This window comes from Cololabis saira, chromosome 8 (genome assembly GCF_033807715.1).
Source record: "Cololabis saira isolate AMF1-May2022 chromosome 8, fColSai1.1, whole genome shotgun sequence".
NCBI lineage: Eukaryota > Metazoa > Chordata > Actinopteri > Beloniformes > Belonidae > Cololabis > Cololabis saira.
The window spans coordinates 41,082,680-41,105,875 of record NC_084594.1 but is presented as its reverse complement, the minus strand read 5'-3'; the positions used below and the strand labels follow the sequence as shown (position 1 = coordinate 41,105,875).

General features: G+C 42.8%; 1 protein-coding gene across 2 annotated transcripts in view; it reads left to right on the top strand.

Annotated features, from left to right (window-relative positions):
• Positions 1-317: 317 nt before the first annotated feature.
• LOC133449562 (copine-9-like) overlaps positions 318-23,196 on the top strand; it is a 177,359-nt gene continuing 154,480 nt past the window's right edge. For both annotated transcript variants that reach the window (XM_061728726.1, XM_061728727.1), the window contains exon 1: positions 318-559. In XM_061728726.1, coding sequence (XP_061584710.1) covers positions 483-559 — 77 coding nt within the window. In that variant the 5' untranslated portion in view covers positions 318-482. The remainder of the gene's footprint in view (positions 560-23,196) is intronic.

The window sequence follows — 23,196 nt, the reverse complement described above, 5'->3', positions numbered from 1 at the left end:
AAATGAAAGGTTGTTTCTGCCTAAATATGACTTGATCTCATTCTTGAGCTTCATAATCTGACGTTTTAGCGCCATCGTTCAACGGGCTGCTGTGCGCGCTCCCGCGGCCAGAAATCAGAAGAAATCAGATTCTGTTTGGCACAACAGAGGTCTCTGCCTCCACCTGGCGACGGTGAGAGGGTGAGCGTGTGTGTGTGTGGGGGGTCCATGTTTCCTCCCTCTCCATCTCTCCATCCCTCCCTGCTCATGAATGAGCGGCTGAGTGTGCAGGTATGTTTCTACCCTCGGCTCCTGCAGGACCAGCTGAACCAGCGGAGCCGCCGACGCACCAGCTCACCCGCGCGGACGCGCACACTCCAGCTCCACAACAAGCGCGCACTGGGGCCAAGTTCAGGGATTCAAGGATTCACAAGTGATTTGAATAAAAAAAGAAAGAAGGAAAGAAAGAAAGAAAGAAGGAAAGAAAGAAAGGGTCTGCAGCCATGGCATCCATAGGAGAGTTTGACCCTCTCAACTCCACCGTGCCCGCGACAAAGATTGAGATCACCGTGTCTTGCAGGTAAGACAGCTGTCTCATCCCGCCTGCTGGGGTTGGTTTATTGGCACATTTGTGTGGATGTTGGGAATAAAAGTCAGTTTCACCGCCACGGTTTTGCTGCGAGCTGATATTCTTGTGCGTAATTTAGAGATTTCCTGCCAGTTTGAGACATTTCTTCCCGACTCTCGTCAGTATTGCGCTTCTTTATAATTCAACTCTTTCCTTTTCTTTCTCTCTTTTATCCTGGCGGAGGAATGTGCATGTGCTGTGGGTGTAAAGTGCGTGGGGGAGCAGGCTTTTCTCTCAGTGCCCATGAGAGAATCCACGGAGCGCGACTCGGTCAGAACATCTTAGTTCATCTGCCAGAGAGGCAGAAAATGCCTAAAGAGCGGACTAATGTGTCCAATGTTTGGTCTAATGAAGTGTTTCAGTAATTACACGGACAGTGTTGCTCCCTTTAACACGCACAGACTGTTATTAGCAGAGGAGGCTGCACTCACGGGCAAACAGATACAAATAAATACTTAAATACAGGTGTTTTTAATAATCAGTGATCAGTACAGGGATCATCCTTGAATTTAAGGACCAACGGAAGTAATTGATGGGTAAAAAATGGAGAAAGGCTGACAATTAAGACATTAATGCTTTATATGGACTATTTTCACAACATGCAGACATCCTGAACACATCAACATGAAAACAAATATTTTTCTATATTGATGGGCATTTCACTTATCTGAGTTTTGAATTGTGTTTCTAAAATTGTCAGCAGCTTAGTTGTCCATTTCTTAAAATGCATCATAAAAGCAAAACCTCTCCTAGCCCTGTAATATAACACATGATATGAGAAGTGCAGGGTTACTGCTGGAGTTTGCTCTGACTCCTGGAGGCATCTGTTTCCATCAGGCATCTTTCCCACCGGAGAGGAAGTCTCATCTGCAGCAGACAGTTTTGTCCACGTAGAGGAATGTGCTTTAACATTTGTACAAGATCCCTTTTTAAATAATACTAAAAAGAGACTTGAAGAAAGCCCCTCTCAGTACCTCTGAATCCAAACCAACATTTTTGAAGGATATGACCACGGTTGTATTTTTCCAAAGTAAATTTTTCCAATGGTAAAAAAACTGAAATTTGATCTAAAAAAAACTTGAAAGTTGGAGGGGACTCATCTTTCCAAAGTAAAAGTATGCATTTCTTAGCGAAGTATGTGATCATAATTAATTTCCTGCTTTTTTTCCGGTCTAACTGAAGATCCAGTGTATCATTTAATAAATACAAATTGGAGCTTAACTCAAAATGCATTTCTAAAAATGATTGTGTGAAGGAATGAATTGATTTCCAGAAACGTATTAAAAGATCACATTCCCAAAAGATATGCACAAATGTTCCATCGATTCTTCGAATCGATGCTGCACCATATATGAACTTGAGCTTTTATTTAATCGGCCTATAAAACATGTCCCTAGAAGTATTGTGGCTATCAGAGCACACAGACTCATACACAGAGATGTTAGCTGTTACTTGTGGGCTCTTCTTTATCTCCTTGAGGAGTCTGCATTACTAATCTGTCTTTATTTATAGACGGCTTGTCTAACTGTCCTCTGGTGGGCACCTAAACACTCAAAGATATCTCTGTACCCCTGTCCAGCCCCACGCACATCAGCCACTCTGGACCGTATGCTGTCAGACATCTCCTTTTAGTTTGGTTCACATCAAACGCTTGTTATGAACAGGAAACTCAAAATGTTCACCTTTGGCATTGGGTGTAGCTCTAAATCTCCCTCCAGGCCCATTTCATCAGCTGGACTGCAGTTTCACACACTTCAGTCCAGCTTACAGCTGGAAAAGTCTACAAATATACAAATATAAGACTACAATATAATGTAAAAGGGTCAAACTGAAAGATTCAGGTTGTTATTTGAAGTGTTAAATGACATCACGGAGAAGATCTCTAATTCAGTCTCCCTGATGGAAAAGAAAAGTTGTTGCAAGAGGTTAAAAGTCTAAATGAGAACCAGGTTTTCTGCCTTTAGAAGAACACGACAGTTGGGGTAACCGTGGAGAAGTCTGCTGAGCCCCCAAATTATCGTCAACCCTCCCATCATTATGTTTACTTGCCGTTTATGTTTACCCCCCCCAGTTGTACAGCGGTGCGGTGCTGATCTGACCCTCGTTTCAGAATTGCGAAAAACAGATGGTTTTAGACCTGACGGCGGTAAAACAAAAGACGCGTGCACTCTCAGTTACACACATTCATATATTTTGCTATAACTGATGCTATACAGTTGCAGATAACTCAACCCAGAACATGAACCCCCGAGCAATTATTACATAAACAAGGGCAGGTAAAAACTCCCCTAGTGGGAGAAAAACATTAAACCAAACAAGAAAGGAAGAGTAAGGAAAAACTCCCCTTTTGGAAGGAAGAAAGCTTGATCAAAGACCTTCCTGCCAAAACCTAGCCAGGCAGAGTAGGAAAAGGGAGATCAGAAAGAGAGAATGAAGAACAGAGAGAAGAGGAACACAGATATATTGTCAAAGGTCAGGATGTCTGCAGCGATCTACCAGACATCCATACAGACAGGTGGAAGCAGCAGTGGGATGATCAGAGGGGGGGACTGCAGGTCAGGATGCAGCTCCTGAAGCTCTGGCCTGCAAACATGCACAGAAGAGAAAAGGACGGGGGGGCAGACCAGCACAACAAACTACAAGAACAATGGAGAACAATGATGGTTATGAAATACTTATAATTAATAACTGAGAAAGGAAAGAGAAGGTGGATCATGTTGGTGTTCCCCTGCAGTGTAGCTCTATAGCAGCATATCTAGGATGAAGCTCGGTTTAAGAACAGCTGCTCTAGATAACCTGGCAGACCACAAAGAAAGTGGTGGAGAAAACAGAGTTTGGTCATATCCCACTTTCCATAGCTGCATATTTTTTAACAACATGACAACATTAAAAAGGAAAGCTTTGGTGTGGAAAGACATCGCCAACAATTTGAGCATATAACATATCTAGCAGTAGAAATGCGATGCAGAATGTTCTTTTGGAGTCGTCAGTGGCTCCAGCAGCTGATCATGAATCGTCTCCAGTTTGGTGGGTCTTGGTGCCTCTTTCACCAACTGGCTGCCAGACGGCTCCGTCAACCTGAATCACTTTTGAAAACTGTCAGCTGCACAGCTGCAGCGCCTGGATGAGGCTAAAGTCTTCCAGAGTACTACTCACGGTCCGTGTACTTCGCGGCCATCCGTTTTGTTTTGAAATTACAAAATAAAAATAGAGAAATAATCCAAAATAATCCGTTCCCCATCTTTTATTTTGATAATAGAAAACGGAAAACGGATCGTTATCCATTGTCCTATATCCGTTAACCGATTTCATTGATGTGTTTGAAAATCGAAATTGGGAATTAAAACAGCGAGTGGAAAACTCTTTCTCTCTTTCCTATTCGTTTCCAAGGACACTGAAAACAAGGATTGGACAAATGGGGGGATTGCACATGCGCAGTAATAAATGAAGAAAGTTGTTTCTGGTTCTTTTGTTCATCAGATTGAAAATTAACAGTTTTAGTATTTTTTAATGTTGAAACAGAAAATAAATCAAATATGAAACCTGGGAATGAAACATGAGTTTAATCTGTAATCTGTCTTTACTCCATCACAAAACTGCAGTGATGTTGTGACAGTCCGTTCAGCTGCAGCGTCAAAAAAAAGCAGCGTCCAAACATGTACTGAACTCTAACATACTGCCCCCCCATTGGAAACCGACGGCCGTGAAGTACACAGACCACTCACCTACCCCCTCATTCTCTGCTCATTTTATACAGCCAGAGACTATTTTGGCGATGGAGAGAAAGTAACTGTGTGCATCCAGGTTTGCAGCTAGTTAGTAGCTTCTAGCAGCTTCCCAAAGCTTTTTGGTCACCTAGCAACCGGCGCCATACAAGGACGTGATTTATGCTCTCTTGAGTTGCATCCCAACCTCGGTGAATACTTCCTCTGTGAAAGATGTTTAAAGTGTTTTTGTTCTCCGGCAAGAATACATCTTTTGAAATGGCAAAGCATTTGTTTACAACTAAGTGAATACGTTTACTCCTCTTGTAGCCAGCTGTTGTTTCCTTCTCTGAACAGCAGCAGCTTCTCTGAGGGCAGCGTCTCATTTCTCCTTGGAAGGTGGCAACCAGAGATGATGTCAAATTTAGATTCCCATTTCAGATAGTCGGAAAAAGAGTTGAATATTTGGTCTTGGCCTGTAGAAATAAGTTCCTGCCAGCAGTTCTCATATTATTTGAAGCTTAGATAATAGCTTTGACTTCTCCTTTTGTAATCAATTACATAACATGTACACAAATAACACGGGGCCTGACTGGAGGAAGTGAAACACAAAAAGTTCAAACTCTGTGAACATCTCTTGACTTTGCTGCATATGTTTGCACTTTGACATCACATTGCAGCTGGTTAGCGGTAGCATCCTCGCCTAATGAGACCAACTGTGCCCATCAACAATTCATAACCAATAAACAAGGGCCGTGATTAGAAATGCAGAATGTTCCTTTTACATTATTTTAAGTCTTCCATTTCATGGGCTCTGAGGTTTCAGCTGACAACAATTATTCAGAGGTTTGAGCAGGTTTTCAGTTTGGGCAACAATCATCCTCCTACATCTAAATCTATCTTCTGCATCTTTTTCTCTCACTCCAGCTACTTTCATGTCCTCTTTCACTGCATCCATACATCTCCTCTTTGGTCTTCCTCCTGGCCTGCCTCCTCCTGGCAGGTCTAACCTCGTCATCCTTCTACTGATATATTCAACATCCCTCTGTACATGTCAAAACTGTCTGTTTGGCCTCTCAGAGTTTTGCTCCACAACACCTGACATGCGTTGTACTGTTCTCCCGGTACTTCTTGTACGTTATCACAGTTTAACAGTCAGCCAAACTCAGGTATGACACTACACTTGAGCCAGGATTAGAGCGTCTTGCTCCCTTTATTTCCTTTCTTTATGGTGAAATACCACGGACAGAAAACAGAAAATAACACAAAACTCAGTTTCCTTTACAGCAAATACTTCATCTGTAGTAAACTATAGTTCCATTCCCAGATGCTCACTTCTGTCTTTAATCTAGCTTTCAGGACCTTTTCCTATATAACGTGCATAAAAATCCTCACCAGCACATTTCTCAGGCATCCTCTCAATCAGCGGTGCAGGACACGCCGGGAACCTCCTCTTCACCCACCGCTTCCAACCGTAGAGTGACTGAGGACAGAAGAAATGAGTGGCTCCATAGAGCGTTTAGGGGTTCTACGGAGCCCCTAAAGGGACACTGATTGTTTTAAATATATATAATGAGTTTTACGCGCACAAGAAACCTTTACGCGTGGGCGTAAGCCTAAATTATGGTTCCGCTTTAAAACGACGCAGAGCCTACGCCGTAGGGTACGTCGTTTTCCTGTCCTCCACCTCATCCACAACATCTCGATCTCAGTCTCCGTGAAATTTAGTGGCACGGTGGCTCGACACGTCTCTTTCATCCTGACGCCTAACAGGCTGCAGGAAGCCGCTGCGCATGCTCAGCAGGCTCATTCATATGCAAATACTACTTTGCATTGCCCATTTATGGTAAAAAGTGGGCGTGTAGAAGGCGGGATATGAGGCGAATTCACCTGCGCAACCTTCCAGCTGGACTGTGATTTATAAAGCGAACATTGCGTGCAGATGTGCGTGCACGCGGTTTTATAAATCTGGATTTTTTTTTGCGCCCGCCATTTTCGGCTTTTGGCTTTACGTGCACTTTTAGTGTGGATCCTACGCACTCTTTTATAAATGAGGCCCCTGGTCAATAACACTTCTGCCACGTCTCCCAGATACTTTCATGCCTCCACAGGTATATCATCAGGACCGACTCCCTTTCCACTCTTCCTCCTCTTCCATCTTCTTTTCAGCCTTCTACTCTTTATTCTCTTTCATTTTTCTCATTCATCTGCTCTTCAAAGTATTTTATCCATCTTTCCATCACACCTCTTGCACCTGTCAATACATTTTCATCTCTGTCCTTAATCAGCCTGGCCTGCTTTCCCTTCTCAATCTCTCTGCCTCACCAACCTGTATAAATCAATCTCTTGGATAATGGTGCAAATAACTATGTAAGAATTAAAAGGCGTGGCTCTTATTCGCCGTCCCAAAGACATTCATCATGAAACTGTGTGATATTTTTTTTTTTAAACAATATCTTTTATTGTTTTTCTTTTTCAAACATAACACAACAAACAGAAAAGTAACGCTACATGAGACCAGTGACATTAAGATAAGAAAAATAAAAAAAATAAAAAATAAAAAACACCAACGAAACACAGACAAAGGCACTACTCTCCTCCAGGCTCTTCCATTAGATGATTTAGGTTCTCATTTTTCATATAGTCAACAAAACAACCCCAGACTTCCTCGAAGATTTCCTGTTTGTCCTTGATGATGTATGTTATCCTTTCCACCGGTAAGCACAGTGACATCTCCTGGAACCACTTCTTGATGCTTGGTTTGTGTGGACTCTTCCAAGACATAGCAATAACCCTCTTGGCTAGTAGTAAACTAATGTCAATAAACCTCTGCTCACTTCGCCTGTACGCGTGACCATCTGGATAGAGTCCCAGCAGGAACAGTTTGGGTTCTGGTACAATGGAGATATTCAGTATTTTCCGAATTTCCTGTCCCACCTCCCTCCAAAATTCCATTAATCTGGGGCATGACCAGAGACAGTGGAACAAAGTGCCCTTCTCTGTAGCACATCTATAGCACAAATCAGGTATAGCTCCGTTAAACTTATTAATTTTTTCTGGAGTAATATATGTTCTCATAAGCCAGTTATACTGGAGTAATTTGAAACGGGTATTCCCCGTTTGTGACTGGGCTTTCAAGCACGCTTTAGTCCAAAGTTCCTCTGTCAGGTCATCTCCCAAGTCTAGTTTCCAGGCATTCAGTTTATACTCAGAAGACTCTGGTGAAAAGGACATTATTAAATCATAAAAAAAAGAAATAAGCCCCTTACCAGATGGGTTCTTGACCAGGGCGTTCTCTAATGTGGACAGAGGAGGGGCCAGCTCAGACCGATCCCGATTAACCCTAATAAAGTTCCTCAATTGCAGAAATTTGAAAAAATGAGTGCGAGGGATATCATACTTATTAACCAGCTCTTCAAACGAGAGCATATTTCCACTGACACAATCAAATAAATCTCCTAAGCATCTCACCCCCTTGTTAAACCAAGATTTAAAGCCCCCATCATTCCTACCCGGTGCAAATTGGCTATTGCCCCAGATTGGGCTGAAACCCGAAAGGTGCAAAGGCGCCCCCATATATTTATTCACCTCCTGCCACACTCTAACCATGGTTTTAACTATAGGGTTATGCGTAACTTTTTTTAAATTCTTAGGGTTATCTGAATACAAATAGGCAGGAAATGGAAGCTTCAGAGAGCTGGATTCAAGATCAATCCATGCCGGCGCCCCCCCCATTGACCAGTTTGTAAAATAGAACATCAAGGTTCTCAATTGAACCGCCCAGAAATACCACAACAAGTTCGGGCACTGTAACCCGCCCCTATCATAAGGAAGATATAGCAGAGACAAACGGAGTCTAGAGCGTCTGTTATTCCAAATAAAATTAGTGAATAATTTCTTGATCCTAGAAAACAAGTCCAGAGGAGGAAATAAGGGTATGTTCTGGAATAAATATAATAATTTTGGGAGAATGTTCATTTTGATTATATTAATCCTGCCCATCAGGGAGATTGAGAGACCTGACCATCTATCAATTGAATTCACAATTGTTGATATTATTGGGTCATAATTGGATTTCACCACATCCTCCACGTTCGGAACAATTTGTATTCCCAAATATTTAAAGGAGTCTACAGATTTAAAATAGCACGCATGTTCAGGAGGCTCAGACCTTTCCTCTGAATTCAACAGCATAATTGACGATTTAGAATAGTTCACTTTATATCCAGATATGTAGCCGAATTTTTGAATCAGATCCATCAGGGCCGGAATGGTTGTGTCCAAATTTTTAAGAAAAAGGATTACGTCATCGGCGTATAGTGCTATACGTTGTTCAAAAGTTCCTATTGTTATACCTGTTATTAACCTGTGTTCTCTCACAGCGATGGCAAAGGGCTCAAATGCTAAGACAAATAGGAGAGGGGACAGCGGGCATCCCTGTCTACAGCCCCTGCTGATCTCTATCGGTTTAGATATCATATTGTTTGTGATTATTTCTGCGTATGGATCCCTGTACAGGAGTTTCACCCATTTGCAGAATTTTTCCCCCAACCCATATCTACCTAGGAGCTCAAATAAAAACACCCACTCCACCCTGTCAAACGCCTTTTCGCCATCAAGAGACAAAAAAGCTGTGTCTGGCGCCCCCTTCTGGAAATGTAATATGTTCAAGACCCTTCTTACATTATGGAAGCCCTGCCGGCCTACGATAAACCCATTTTGATCATCCAAAACAACGGTAGGCAGCAGGGGTTCCAATCTCTTTGCTAAAATTTTGCATAATATTTTTAAATCAGAATTTAGAAGACTAATTGGTCGCATGTTCTCACATCTATCGTTTGATTTGCCAGGCTTGGGCAACAGCGTTATGAGGGCGCCTCTCAAAGTGAAGGGCAACACCCCTTCCTCAAAGGATTCGTTGTACATGTTCAATAAGGGTTTTGTCAGTTTATCTGCAAACTTTTTCTAAATATCTATTGGCAGACCATCAGGGCCCGCCGATCTACCTGCATTCATACTAGATATTGCCTCCAAAATTTCGCCCGTACCGATATCTGCACCCAGCTTTGCATTATCTTCTTCCTGGATTTTAGGGATATTAATGCTGTCCAAAAAAGAGCTTTGATCCAGGTTATTTTGTTCCACCTCAGACCTGTATAATTTGCTATAATAATCTTTAAATGCCTCATTTATTTCAACCGGGTCTATAATTGGATCCCCGATATCATTTTTTAATTTAGTAATTGCTCTTTCAGTTTGGAGCTGTTTGATTCGCCAGGCTAGGACCCTCCCACATTTTTCCCCCTGATCAAAAATAGTTTGTTTGAGTTTTAACAAATTTGCAGCTGCCTTTTCAGCAGAGATTTTGTTATACTGAGCTCGTAGCAATAATATTCGCTGATGTAAAGTCGGACATGGCTTCTTAAAATAAGAAGCTTCCAATGTTTTAATTTTTGTTTCCAATAGTAAAACCTTTTGTTTATTTTGTTTTGTTTTGGAACTTGTAAAGTTTATAATCTGACCCCTCAAGAAGGCCTTAAAAGCTTCCCATCGTATACTTGCAGACGTTTCATCAGTATTTGTGGCAAAATATATATCTATTTGTTCCCCCATAAATTTTATCAACTCAGGGTTCTGAAGCCAGCTTTGCTCAAATTTCCATTTAGGAGGGTCCCGCGCCCGACCTGGGTCTACATAAACCAAGCTGTTGGGTGCATGGTCTGAAATTAGGATGCTATCATAGACACAGTCTTTGACTTTACATACTATGCTAGCAGAAACCAGAAATAAATCTATTCGACTATATGTTTTATAAGTACTAGAGTAGCATGAGTACATGGATACTTCAGGATTCCTGTCCCTCCATATGTCCCTAAGATTTAGCTCCTCAGCAAATTGTTGAATAACCCCCCTGCTCTTAGAGTGCGTCTTATCTACTTGGGTAGATCGATCTTTAAGGGGGTTGAGAGTTACATTCCAATCCCCTGCTATCAATAAATGACCTTTAAGAGGAGACAATAACAAAAATAAATCTGTAAAAAATTTAGGATCGTCCTTATTTGGTGCATATACATTTACTAGTATAAGACGTTCAGTTAGAAGGCTGCCTTGGATCACCAGGTATCGCCCCATTTTGTCTGTTACCACTTTAGAAACATTAAATGGAATAGATTTATGAATGAGTGTTAGTACCCCCCTCGCCTGGGACGTGAAGGGAGACGAAAATACCTCCCCACTCCATCTCTTCCTAATCTTAATGTCCTCCTTTGGTGCCAAATGAGTTTCCTGTAAAAACACAATTTTAGATTGTATATCTTTCAATCTCTTCATCACCTGTTTAACTTTTTTAAGCTTCTGTAGACCCCTACAATTCCATGACGTGAATTTCACCTCTAGTTCCCTAGTCATTCTCCCATATTTCAAATAAATGACCCGAACCAGAGTTAAGAGCAGCGCCTACAAACAAAGAACCCATAAACACAGAAGACACACGAAACATTGAAAAGAGGACTGTATCAAACAGTCTCGAACCCCACGAAGAAAACCTGTAAGCCCACGTAAAGGACTCCTTCCCCCCTCCCCACTTCTCGCTTCCAAAAGGCAGGGGATCACTCCACACCCAGTGAGGAATGATCACACAATACCAACCGACCTATACTAAACTCTCCCTCCTTGTATTATAATAATGAAAACAGAACATTAAACAAGGTATACAAACTTAACTGTAAAGTGAACCCTAACAAATTACATATACATGCATCTTCGCATGCACACGCATATACACATACATACGTGTCGTGCACACACATACACCTGCAGTAACTTTTCCCCCTTTTCCCCATTCGTTTGATCATAAACTGGATTTTAAAAAATAAAACGACTTTTTTTTTTTTTTTTTTTTATAATTATTAATATAGTTATTAATGTATAAATCTAATTCGAAAATAAATCTACTCTTATATATACACTAAAATAAATACTTTATTCCTTCAACCAAGAAAACCCCGTGTAAAAACTACTCAGTGGGGGATCACATCAACCTGATGATTTTATAATTAAGGGTGTAATACCGTAGTGCGCCAGCATCGGCGCCAGCTTGGTGTAAAACTTTTCAAAACAACCCCTTGACCTCAAGTATTCACCCGGAAAAAAAACAAACCGGCAAACGTTGCATTGTGGGAAACATATTTCCGAGTTTAAGACACGCTACAACAACACAAAGAAAAAAAGAGCACCCACTCAGTCACGAGCAACCGACACCGCACATGTAGATGAGCGCAATGCGCCGACAGTTAAGGCACAGCGCACCACCCAATTGTCTCCTGGATTTGACGAATAAAGTCTTTGACGTCCCCAGGTTTCTCAAAGCCTCGAGTCGCGTTCTTATAAGTCACCAGTAGTTTAGCTGGAAACAGCATGCCCTGTCGGATCCCAGGGATTCCGCGTAGCTGGTCCCGCACCGAGTTGAATTCCTTCCGCCTGTTGATCACTTCAGCCGGCAGGTCCGGGAAGAACCTGACGGGCTTCCCCTCGTACAATATATTCCCAGGGGAACCCCGGGTTTGATCCCTGGCTGTGGTCATAGCTTTAATGGCTTGCGTCACCTTCTCCAGGTCCCGGCGATCCAGGAACTTCATAATCATGGTTCTTGGTGGAGCATTGCCGTCCCTTCGCTGACCGATCCTATGAGCCGCTTCCACGGTTATCCCAGACGTTATTCCGAGCGTTTTGGGGAGCCACCTCTCCAGGAAAGCACAAGCATTGCTCCCCTCAGCATGTTCAGGCAGAGAAACTAGTCTTAAGTTCAGTCTTCTGGACCTCGTTTCCATGGAAATAACTTTCTCGGCCATCTCCGCGTGCTGTTTCTCCAATCTTTGCACCTTGGCTTGTAGTCCAGCCACTGTATCCTCCGCGCTGGAGATTCGGGCCTCCGCACTTTTGACACGTTCTTTACATTCCCCAACGTCCTTCTTCACTCCTTCAATTGCCACCATGACTGAGTCCAGTCGCTTAGAAAAGTCAGATTTCAGATCCCTGATAGCTTCAAGAATCAGCGCATTTCCAGCGCCTTCCCCTCCGTCTTCCATGCCGGACTTTTCCTCCAGGTCCATGCTAATGCTACCAACGCTAGCCTTTCCACCACCTCGGCCTCCAATAGAACTGAACTCCAACTTAGCTTGATGTTTGCCTCGGAGTCTGCTCGATTTTCTGTCTCCCATCAAGGATTTTGGTTATGGGGATAAAATAGCTCACTTTTCCATAATATCCTGTTTCATTTATTTAGATAATTCTAACACACCAGCGGAGGCGAGAGAAATGCGTCCGACTAGCTTGCCGCCATCTTGAAAACCCAACTGTGTGATATTTGATTGTATTTGTTTTATAGCTACTCTAACCTAGTTTTATAACCTCATTTCTACATGGAGTAGGAAGCTTTTTTTGGCTAAAAATGTCTGATGAATGCACCACTCACCGTGTGTTCATTACCAAACAGGATGCAGACATTGGGCCAAATCCACAAAAGGATTGCGTGGCTTTTGCGGCCGCTAAACCGGTGCAAATGAGACAAAAAGAGAGCGTCTAATTCACAAAGCACCCGCAAAGCGCGAATTGCTCCACAAACTGCGCTGCCAAGCAAATAGTGGCAGTCTGCGCCGGTTCCATTTGCATGCATGCAAATTAGGTAATATTCATACATTCGGCGCAAAATTGCCCCCTTTCTATGCAAATAAGCCTCATTGCAAAAAGCGCCTAATTCACAAAGGCCAGGGCTATTTGCCACACGCAAAAATAGTGGAGCAAATACCGTGTTTCAGAACCATGTATTAACTGCGCGCAAAATCACTCCTCACTCCCCCTGCAGCTCTTTTTCTCTCTCTCTTCAATATGATTCAAGCCTGTGTGATACTGAATGATATTAAGGGTGAAATCTACAGTCAGACATGACTGTAGCAGTCAGATCAAGTGGGGTTGTGGACTTATCTCGGATTTAAAAATAAAAATAACAGGACGGAGCTCAGGATTCATCCATACAGTAAAGGGGCTGCTTTATTACAAACAATTCCACCATATAAACATATAAATCTAGAATGTGTGTGTTTAACAGCTTAATAATGTCATCACATATCACAACATATATCAGACTTATAATAAAATAGCGCTGATCGTGTCCGAAGCTCAGCATCAGTCAGGACTCTCAGCTGCTGCTGGAGATGCAGCAGCTGGACGGGTGGGCTGCCACCCGTCCCTTGAAATACGGAATTGTTACGTAATTGGGAATTAGAATTCATATAAAACAGTTATTTCCGTATTTCACAATCGTCCCATGCACGTCTGTCACATACGCACACACTAGTTAAGCCTACTTATGCCTAAATAATGGTCCGCGTTAAATCGCCGCAGAGCCTACGCCGTAGTGTACGCGGCCCGCGCACTGTACGGTGCGCAGGCCGCGTAACCCACGCCGTATGACCTGCGTCGATTTAACGCAGAACCATAAATCATCCTTGAGCAGCACTGAGGGAGGAGGGGGAGCGGGCTGCCGTCCCGTCCTCGCACAGTGTCTTGATGATTTGTAATACAGGCTGAGCCTACCGTTAGTTCTTAAACTGTAAAAAAGCTTGGGGGGGGGGGGGGGGAGCATGAGTTTGAAAAGTGGGGGGGCATGCCCCCCCTGTTCCCAGTGGCCTCACGGCGTTTTATTTTCACTCGCTTTATTTTTTTTATTTTTCTGCAGTTTTCATTATGGACCAATCTGTGTGCTGAAATATGGAGAACACTGGAAACAGCTCCGCTCACTTACTGAGACAAGTGCAAATTGCACTCAGCCGCAAAACTTTATGGGCGTGTTTGCTCCGGTATATCATTAGAGCAAAATCTTTTGTGAATAGGACCTTAAAGCAGGGCAAATTGCGGGCGCAAATGCGGCGCAATTCACAGCGCTATTTGCGGGCGCAATCTGTTCTTTGTGGATTTACCCCTTAGTGGGTTAACATCGCAGGACATTTAGCAGGAGTGTCGGCCACCACAGGGAGCGACAGGTACTGAAGCAGAGCTACAAAGGGGGTTGGAACCGGACTATAAACAGCAATGTTGGCATAAATGATAGTATTCTAAGAAAGAATAGAGTTAGTTGCTTTTTTATTCCCACATGTGGGGAATAAAAAACAGTTTAAGACTGCATTTGATGCAGTCCGATGCTTTTGGACCTGGACATAAGATGTTGTGATGTTGTGATCTTCAGATTAATATTATCATAGAGCTTCAAACTCCCAGAGGAAATGCTTCAACATGTTACTGGCCGAACCAGTTGGCTCAGTGAAGACTGATCGGTCTGGAGAGAGGAAGGACGAGAGGAAGGAGGGGTAGTCAGCTGATCTTTACACATGTATAATGATGAAGGGAAGAAATCTGTAGTAAAAACTAGTCAACCGCAATGACCCTGTCTTATAAAATGTGTGGAAACTCCTTATTCCTTTATCTTCCTGTCTTCTATCAGCTGTACATAAAAGCCATGAGAGAATGCTTGGCTGTCCCAGTCTTGAAGGCAAAATATGCTGATCTGCTCTCCTGCATTAGTGCTGCTTTCACGTAAGCGTAAATGAGCTTTGTTGAGAGAAAAGCACTGAAATGGTGTACCATCACCAGGGCCGCAGGGCAGTCTGGGTGCTACTCTTTCTCTTTATCCAACAAAGCATCCATTCCAGATCATGAATACTGATTCATCTTCTTACAACACAATGGCCATTTCATGATCCCAAGTCATTCCGAGCTCCAAGAAGTTGATGCTTCTAGTTGAGGTTAACATAAGATTTCTTCTCTGCACATCAAAATTTGAAGTGATATTTATGAATGTGGCTCTGCGTTGTGGAGCGTGACAACAGTTTCCCTTAGTAATCCCATGTCTGTGTGGTTAAATCAGATATTTATGAGGGCTTCCAGGCTTGTTCCTCTACGCACTGAATTTCCCCCAGATTCTCTAAATAGGTCGAAGTTTTAAACCTTGGATACTGCTTTTGTATTGAGTCGTTAAAATCACTTTGTGACATCACTCCTTTTAACTCAATTTTGCTTCATACCATCATTTTCTACATCATCCCAACTTTCTGATTAGGAGTTTGTTTCTGATCTGTGCTTCACTCTCCTCCTGCCCTCATCCACCAACCAGCCACGCTTCATCACTGGAATACGAGTGTTCTTCCATCTTTAGTAGGACTCTGAAGGAGTAACTGCACCGTGTGAGCCATCCTTCAAAGGAACAAAGAAGTGAGAGAGCTGCGACTGTAGGAGGCACGGCCTCATGGGAAAACAGCTCGTTGTGAATGATGTGAAGGAAGGGAAGGATTGCAGTAACCGAACTGAAAAGAGCCAACTTGTGATGGGTGCGTTGCTTTGTCAGAACATCTCCAGAATGGCAGTTGGATGTTAAGGTAACCAGTGGTTAGCATCCTCCAAATGCAACAGAAAGTTCCCAGATGTGCAACCGATTAAACTCCGGCCCCGGCGCGACCTCAGCGGAGGGAAGACCTCTGTTCTGGCTGTGATGGACAGGCGCCTGTGAGGGGAACAAGCCTGCTCTGATGAAAGCTTTTACAGTACGTCATGTGCATACTAATGTGCATCCGTCACCTGCACCGTGGGAGGAGAATGTGAGTTAAATAAGAGGTGGTGAGACTCCAGGGTGAACGTTCGTCTGGGAACGCTTGGGTCTCGGTTGTCATGAGGATGTTAACGTGCCACACCAAGTATGGTCTAATTGATGCATCTATAATGAATACATTAGACATGAACCACAGTCTAATATGACTCTATGTAGAGTCCTGGGATAAAATAGTCCAATTCCTTTGAAAGACCAGGATTATATTAAGGTTATATAATATGCTTTTGAAAAAAAAAGCATAATATATGCTTTTTTTTTTTCTTTTTTCAGCAGATATGCTGAATAATCATTGTAAACGTGTCCCCAGACTCAAAGAATATATCTGTTATAGCGGAGCATGTACATGAAATGGACAAGAACAGGATTTGTGAAGTAATCTCTGGCTCTGTGTGATGTACGATAGGGCGGGATTCGTAAAACTGAGTTTCCACCAGCTGAGCTCTGGCTGCAGGAGAATCCTCTTGTTTTCCCAAAGTATCTCCCTGTAATTGTCAGTTCTACTGGATGCTCCTCCACAGATGCTAAATGCTAAGAAGACGATGGTTGCGAATTGCATGGCATCGTCACATTGTTTGCTTTTTCGTTTTTTTAAAGTTGAGACAGTTTCCCTACATCTTAATGAAATGTTTGTAACAGGTTTTGATCAAAACGCCACTAAACAGGGATAAAAAGAAAAGCTTTCTTTTCAGTCATGTCTTTAAGGCACTGTGAATGTTTTAGGGGGAGGAGTCAGCTACTCCTCTCTTTATTCTGCAGGATGCATCCAAGCACCAACAACCCAACTTCCCGTGTTGAATCCATCCAGAAAATAGTTAACATGATGCTGGCATGCTGGACTGGCTACCAACAGTCTGTTAGTAAAGTGTTGATTAAAGGTTGTTGCATACTCTACAAAAACAGAAATATTTTCTTGCAGAGAAAAAAAAAATGTAAATGTTTTTTCTCACATCCCTGATGTGGGCGTCTTTGTTGACTTGTTCTCAACACATCATCTGTGCAGAACTCCTTTCTTGTGTAGCGTCTGAGAACTATTGTGTGACTGGTCAGAAATGTGCAGTGGGCGTGGCTAATGCAGAGAAGCAGAATCGTCATCCCTTACTTCGTGCCGCAGCTGTTTTTTTTTCCATCTCCTTGGCATTCGCGAACAGTAACAACAAATCTCCCTCCTCCTTCCCTTCAAACATGTTGTTCACCTCCTCCATCAATTCACAACCAGTCACCGGTGTCATTGTCATGGCGCCGTTGTGCTGTGTCTGCTACTGTGTGTAAGCAGTGTTGCCAATTCCACTTCTAATCAGTATGTAAAGGACTCCAGTTCATAATAGTTTACAGTTAAACATTCATGTTTCTATTGTTATGTTGCTTTTATTTTGTTATATTCTTTCAACACGGAAGTGCTTTTATTTTGAAGAGAGAAAACTAAACTGATGAAAAAGGAATGTAAACAGTAACGGGTTAAAGGAAGGACAAAAGGGAGAGTTAGCTCCAGTCGAGAGGGCAACAGGGTAGTGTATTGTATTTATTTGTCTGTCAGTTTGAGTTTGTGAGAAGTTTTGATACCAACGTAGTTTAAGTTAACTGTTAATGTATTTGTAGCAGGGCTAGTGCTACGGGGGTCGACCGACAGGACAGAGGACACAGGTTTAGTGCAGGAACCTTTTATTTTCTCCCTTCACCCAAGACACACGTGCTTCAGCTCCTTCACAGCAGACCCAGGGAGACGAGACCCTTTCTGCTATGCAGCCATGCCTTATCAAGGCTGGCAGGGTGGAGAGGTTGATTGGGGCCACCTGTGCCCTAATCATCCTGAGTGGCTGCAGCTCCTCCACCCTGCCACAGTATTGTTTTCTTTATTTTATGCAGCTCTTACGTTGGTCTTACGGTGGTTTATGGATCACAGAAACGCATAATAAACTACATAATGAGACCATCAGTCCAGACTTGCTTTGATTTCGACTGGGATGCTACACAGTAATTCTGGCTTTGTTTTTTGAAGTCTCGTGTTTCAGGCTGCATGTCCCGCCTTTCCCTGGACCTGTTTAAACGTTCTATGCACAGCATTGACCCGACGTGACCCCACGCGGATTGTAACTAAGGTTGGAGCGTAAACCACAGCAGCTCATGGCGACTCATTACACAGGAGCAATTCAATCTTAAACACTGGGTACCTACTGTACACACACTCCACACCACACCCGCTTCCTTTTAAATAAAACATGACGTTGAATACTTGGTTTTTATTGACTTATATGTGACGTGTTAAAGTAGGTGAAATATTATTCTTGCTCCCTCCTGCCATCTCGTCCCTGATCTGCTGCCCTGAGGGCATCTGGACTGCAATCAATCACACGGATCTGTACTCTTTTTAGAATATATGACCACACTTTTTTCATGATTCAAAGGTCTGTCGTTTTTTTTTTCTTGTGAGATCTGGCAAACCTTTACGTGTGATGCAGTGGGAGGGTTCTGGGAGGACTTCCAGGAGTTCTGCGCTTGGGGTTTTTGTCAGGTATAAAATGTCCTTGCCAGAACAAACTTACATTATGGTTTACAGATTACGATTCCCAGAATATTCACATTTTTTGAGATAGGATATTTGAGTTTTCTTAAGCTGTAAGCCATGACGGCTTGGCAGGGAAACTTGACTTGGCAGGGAAACTTGACTTGGCGGGGAACCTTGACTTGGCGGGGAACCTTGACTTGGCGGGGAACTTAGGATACGAGGAGCCGGCTGAGGGAGAGCCTGGGTCCGGGGCGCTGGCTGCGAGGGGAACCCGGGTCCAGGGCGCTGGCTGCGGGGGGACCGGGACCATCCCCGGAGCAGGGGCTGATGCGTCCGGGGCCACCACTGGAACAAGGACGGGAGGGGTTTCTCGCCGCTGATGACATTGTCTCCATTGCTGCCTGAATTCAGCCTTACAGCCCTTGGGCCCACCTAGAGCCAGGTGTGTTCCCATGAAGGGTGAGTCAGGTTCCTGCCAACAGGGCCTTTCTTTTTGGGCTTCCTGGAGGAAGAATTTCCACCAGTCCAGAGTCTCTCCTGCTGGGTCCATGCTGGTGGTTCCGTTCTGTCAGGCTGGTGTGGTGAGGACCCAGATGCAGGAGAGCGAGGCAGGAGTTCACAACAAAAAAGGGGTTTATTTCCAAAAACCAAAAACCAAAAGCGCTGCTTGGCAGGATCAAAAAACAGGGATCGAAAACTGGAGCAAACACAGGACACATGGAGGGAAGCACAGTACGGAACCACAAGGAGCAAGGGAATGACAAGACCAAATATACACCAGGGATAACGAGACACAGGTGCAGACAATCAGGGCAGATGGGACACAGGCGGGGCAAAACAGAAACTCAAAGACTGGGGGGGAAGTTTCAAACCCTGACAGTATGACTTTTTTTTTTTTGTAATTGCGTTACAGAAAATCACAATATTCTAATTTTCTGAGACAGTCCTGTAGTTCTTGATGTTGCTGCCCAGAGAAAAAGACAGATTTCTCTTCTGGTGGTGTATGTTAAAATATTAAACACAGCCGCCATGTCTGATGTCGCCACCAAAACATAATTTGAAGCGGGATATCCTGCTGCAAGCAGCTCCTTCTGGTGGAGGTTGGTTGAAGGAGCCGGGAGCCATCGTGGATCCTTTCAGGAACTTTCCAAGCATCAGTCCCCTTGGACCCGCGGTCACGCTTGGTAGGTGTGGCCGATCGATCGATCGATAGACCCTGTCATATACTTTCTGTGTCCTCCTCTATCAACATCCTCCAAGCAAATACTGCATCTGTAGTAAACCATAGTCCCAGATCACTTCTGTCTTTAATCTAGCTTTCAGGACCCTTTCCTATATAACGTGCATAAAAATCCTCACCAGCACATTTCTCAGGCATCCTCTCTCTCTAAGATCTTGTTGAAAGTCCTGTTCAATAACTCTTCTGCCACGTCTCCCAGACACTTCCATACCTCCACAGGTATATCATCAGGACCGACTCCCTTTCCGCTCTTCCTCCTCTTCCGTCTTCTTTTCAGCCTTCTTAGTCCACAACAGTCACTTTTTCTACTCATTATTCTCTTTCATTTTGTCCCAAAGATAGATAGATAGATAGATAGATAGATAGATAGATAGATAGATAGATAGATAGATAGATAGATAGATAGATAGATAGATAGATAGATAGATAGATAGATAGATAGATAGATAGATACCTTTATTTGTCACAATGAAATGACACCTGTCCAGTCCAGTAGTATTGAAAAAAATACTAACATACAGACTAACATACAGTCACATGAGGAGGCCACACAATGTACAACACAAAGACAATAAGGTAGGAAGAAACAAGATACAGACTTTACAGAGGCCAGGATAAAGTGTTTAATGTATAAATTAGTTATAAATAAGTTATGTTTGAATTTGCACTTGTTAAAGGTAGTATATTGCACTGGATGTATGGAGTCACTATGTATGTTTGTTTGAGACTGAATGGAAAAGCAAAAGTTGCACAAACCAGAAAGACTTCATCACGGATGTGCAGGTACGTCCTCCAACAAGCCTCCTCACTCAACAAGGTGCGCTTTAGGAAATGAGACTTCAAAATATTTAGTCAGGATTTATTTCTGGGTCACAGGCAGGAGGATGGAGGAGAGAAGATGAGGAGGCAAAATTAAATAAGAGCGATGAGCGTACAGGCTCACTGTCTCCTTCACATGGCAACGCACTCCGCACCTCCATCTCCCTCCACCTCCCTCCCTCTCTCACACAAACACCCACACATCTCTGCAGCTTGACAAGGGTTAGACATTTCTGCCATTTAGCCTTCATGGATCGCGTTGCCAGTATTACTGTAGAATATTTGATCGTTTATTGAGCCTTAATCAATTTGTCTTTGAGTGCTGCTGGTAGAAATGTAAAAACGGTATGGTTAACTACCCATGCAAGTGGCTTTGCGAGCGTGATTTCATTGTTCTTGCTGCACCCACACATGCATGTGTTGTACCCAGTCTTGTCTGCAGACTTCACTTTGCCGGGGGATGCTGCTCATGCAACCAACCAGAAACAGAGTTTAGTTAAAAATGAAAAGCAGGAGCTGTACAGGAGTGAGATCAGTAGGCAGTAGGTTTGCTCTTATTCTGTATTCCTGCGAGACTTCCACAGGACCTTTCTCTCTTAAAAACAAATCTTTGTTAATATTTGTTTGGAGTAACCTTGACAACAGGAAGGTTGTTTAAATCTGGAAGCAGCTAATAAAAGTAAACATGTAAATTCTCAAATTTTCTAATTATGAAAATAAGTCCCAAACTTTCTAAAATCCCACAACTTTTTCTTACGTTTAGAGCATATATTTTGAGTGTCTGAGGTGACTCAGGAGCTCCCTCTGAGCAAGACTACGTCTGAAAAAATGTCTTTTGGTGAACTACTTGAATTTGCTAAATTGACATCATCGGATTCAGATCAAAGTGGAATTATCTACCTTTTCCATTTTTATCTGTGTTGCAACATTACATACATTACACCAAACACAAAGCTGTAACTCCAATTTGAACCCTGCAGTAAAGAAGGCCGGAGTCTTGATGAGTAAATCTTTCTTTTTGGTAGTTTGGGTTGGTCAGGTGACCTGAGCCGTTCCTTTAGTCCCACGGTGCCACAGGCCCAGACTTCTGAGGTCTCCTCTTGTTGAAAGGGCTCTTTCCCTCCACAGTTGCCCACCTTCCCCTGCATACTCAGGAAAGAATTACCAAATGAATTAATTCAATTTGTAGCAATAAAGCCATTTGAAGCCATTGAAGCCCACAACTGACACAACTGGCTAGATCCACTTCCTTTTATATTAGGCCGGTTTATATTAGTGGATTTTAGATGAATTAGGTAAGATCCCACTAAACGCTGCTGGGTAGGGTGGGAGTGTGTTGACTCTGGTAACTGGATCTGATTTTTCTAGGCGAAAACATTGTTCAGCTCTCCTGATGTTCTCTTTGACTATGAGACTTCACTTCTCATTCATCACCATCATCGCAGTGCTTTCAGGCTACAAACAGAAACATGGCAGGTTCAGGTTCAGGTTACTTTATTGATACCCAAGGGTAAACTGGTTTTGCAGTCGAGAGTTAAACAAGCAGCAGAAAACATACAATCAGTTCAGGAACAAGACATTTAAGAAGAACACATACACATAAAACAAGAGACAGCTTCGGCTCGACAAAAAGTGCTACCATCCCATACCAAAAGGGCAACCATCCTAATTCCTTCAATGTTGTTCCAGTTAGTTTTTCCTCTCTTCTTCTATGCAATCTTCTTGATCGTTTATTAATTGGTAATTGACTAACAGGGAAAGTGGTCCACTGCCACCCAGTGGTACGGAGTGGTAGTTTACCAAGTGGATCCTAACTGGGCAGTTAAATTAGCGCAATTAACGCGCTAATTTGACACCCCTAATTTGAAGACACAACATAAACAACAGATAGATCTTTGAAGCATCTTGGTTAATCAGTGAGAGCGTAATGAGAAAAAAAAGCTTCCCACACAGGTTTCAAACATGTGACCATGACAACCAGTCAGCAGTTGTCTGCCACCGTGAGTTACTGCCAGGCTTATGTGTTGAACAGCTGGTTATTGAATGTTTCAAACAAACACGGATTATTTCAGTCACATTATTAGTTGCAAATTCTTCCATTTTTATATGCTTACGCACACGTTTTGCGTGGACTACTAGTGGCTGTTATTCTGAGGGCGTCTTTGACATGATGCATTTGTTTGATTTTAATTACATTTTATTTGTAAGATGTGTTTTTGTGGCTTATATTCTTGTGGTGGTTGGTATTTGATTGCAATATGAATATACTCATATATATATAATTAAACTTATCGAATTTGTTGCTGAAGTCAAATCAAAAGACATCTGGAAACATTAGCATTTAAAGCGTGGTTCTTCAAACCAATATAGTTCACACTTGCAGAGTACAACAGTTTTCGGTAAACAATATGGACTTCAGAGGTTTAATGCATCGTTTTAAAGTAAAACTACCTTCCATCGTGGTACAGGAAACGCCCCACTGTGCACTGAAACTTTATAGTTCTGAAGTATTCAGGATTTAGAACCCACTCACTTATATGAGTTTATATTGGATGTATATCTGGAGCATAACTCCTGCCCTTCATGACATAATCAAATTACACTTTCCAGTTGGATTTATCAACAAGGATTTACACGAGATTTTGGGCCAAAATCACATCCTGC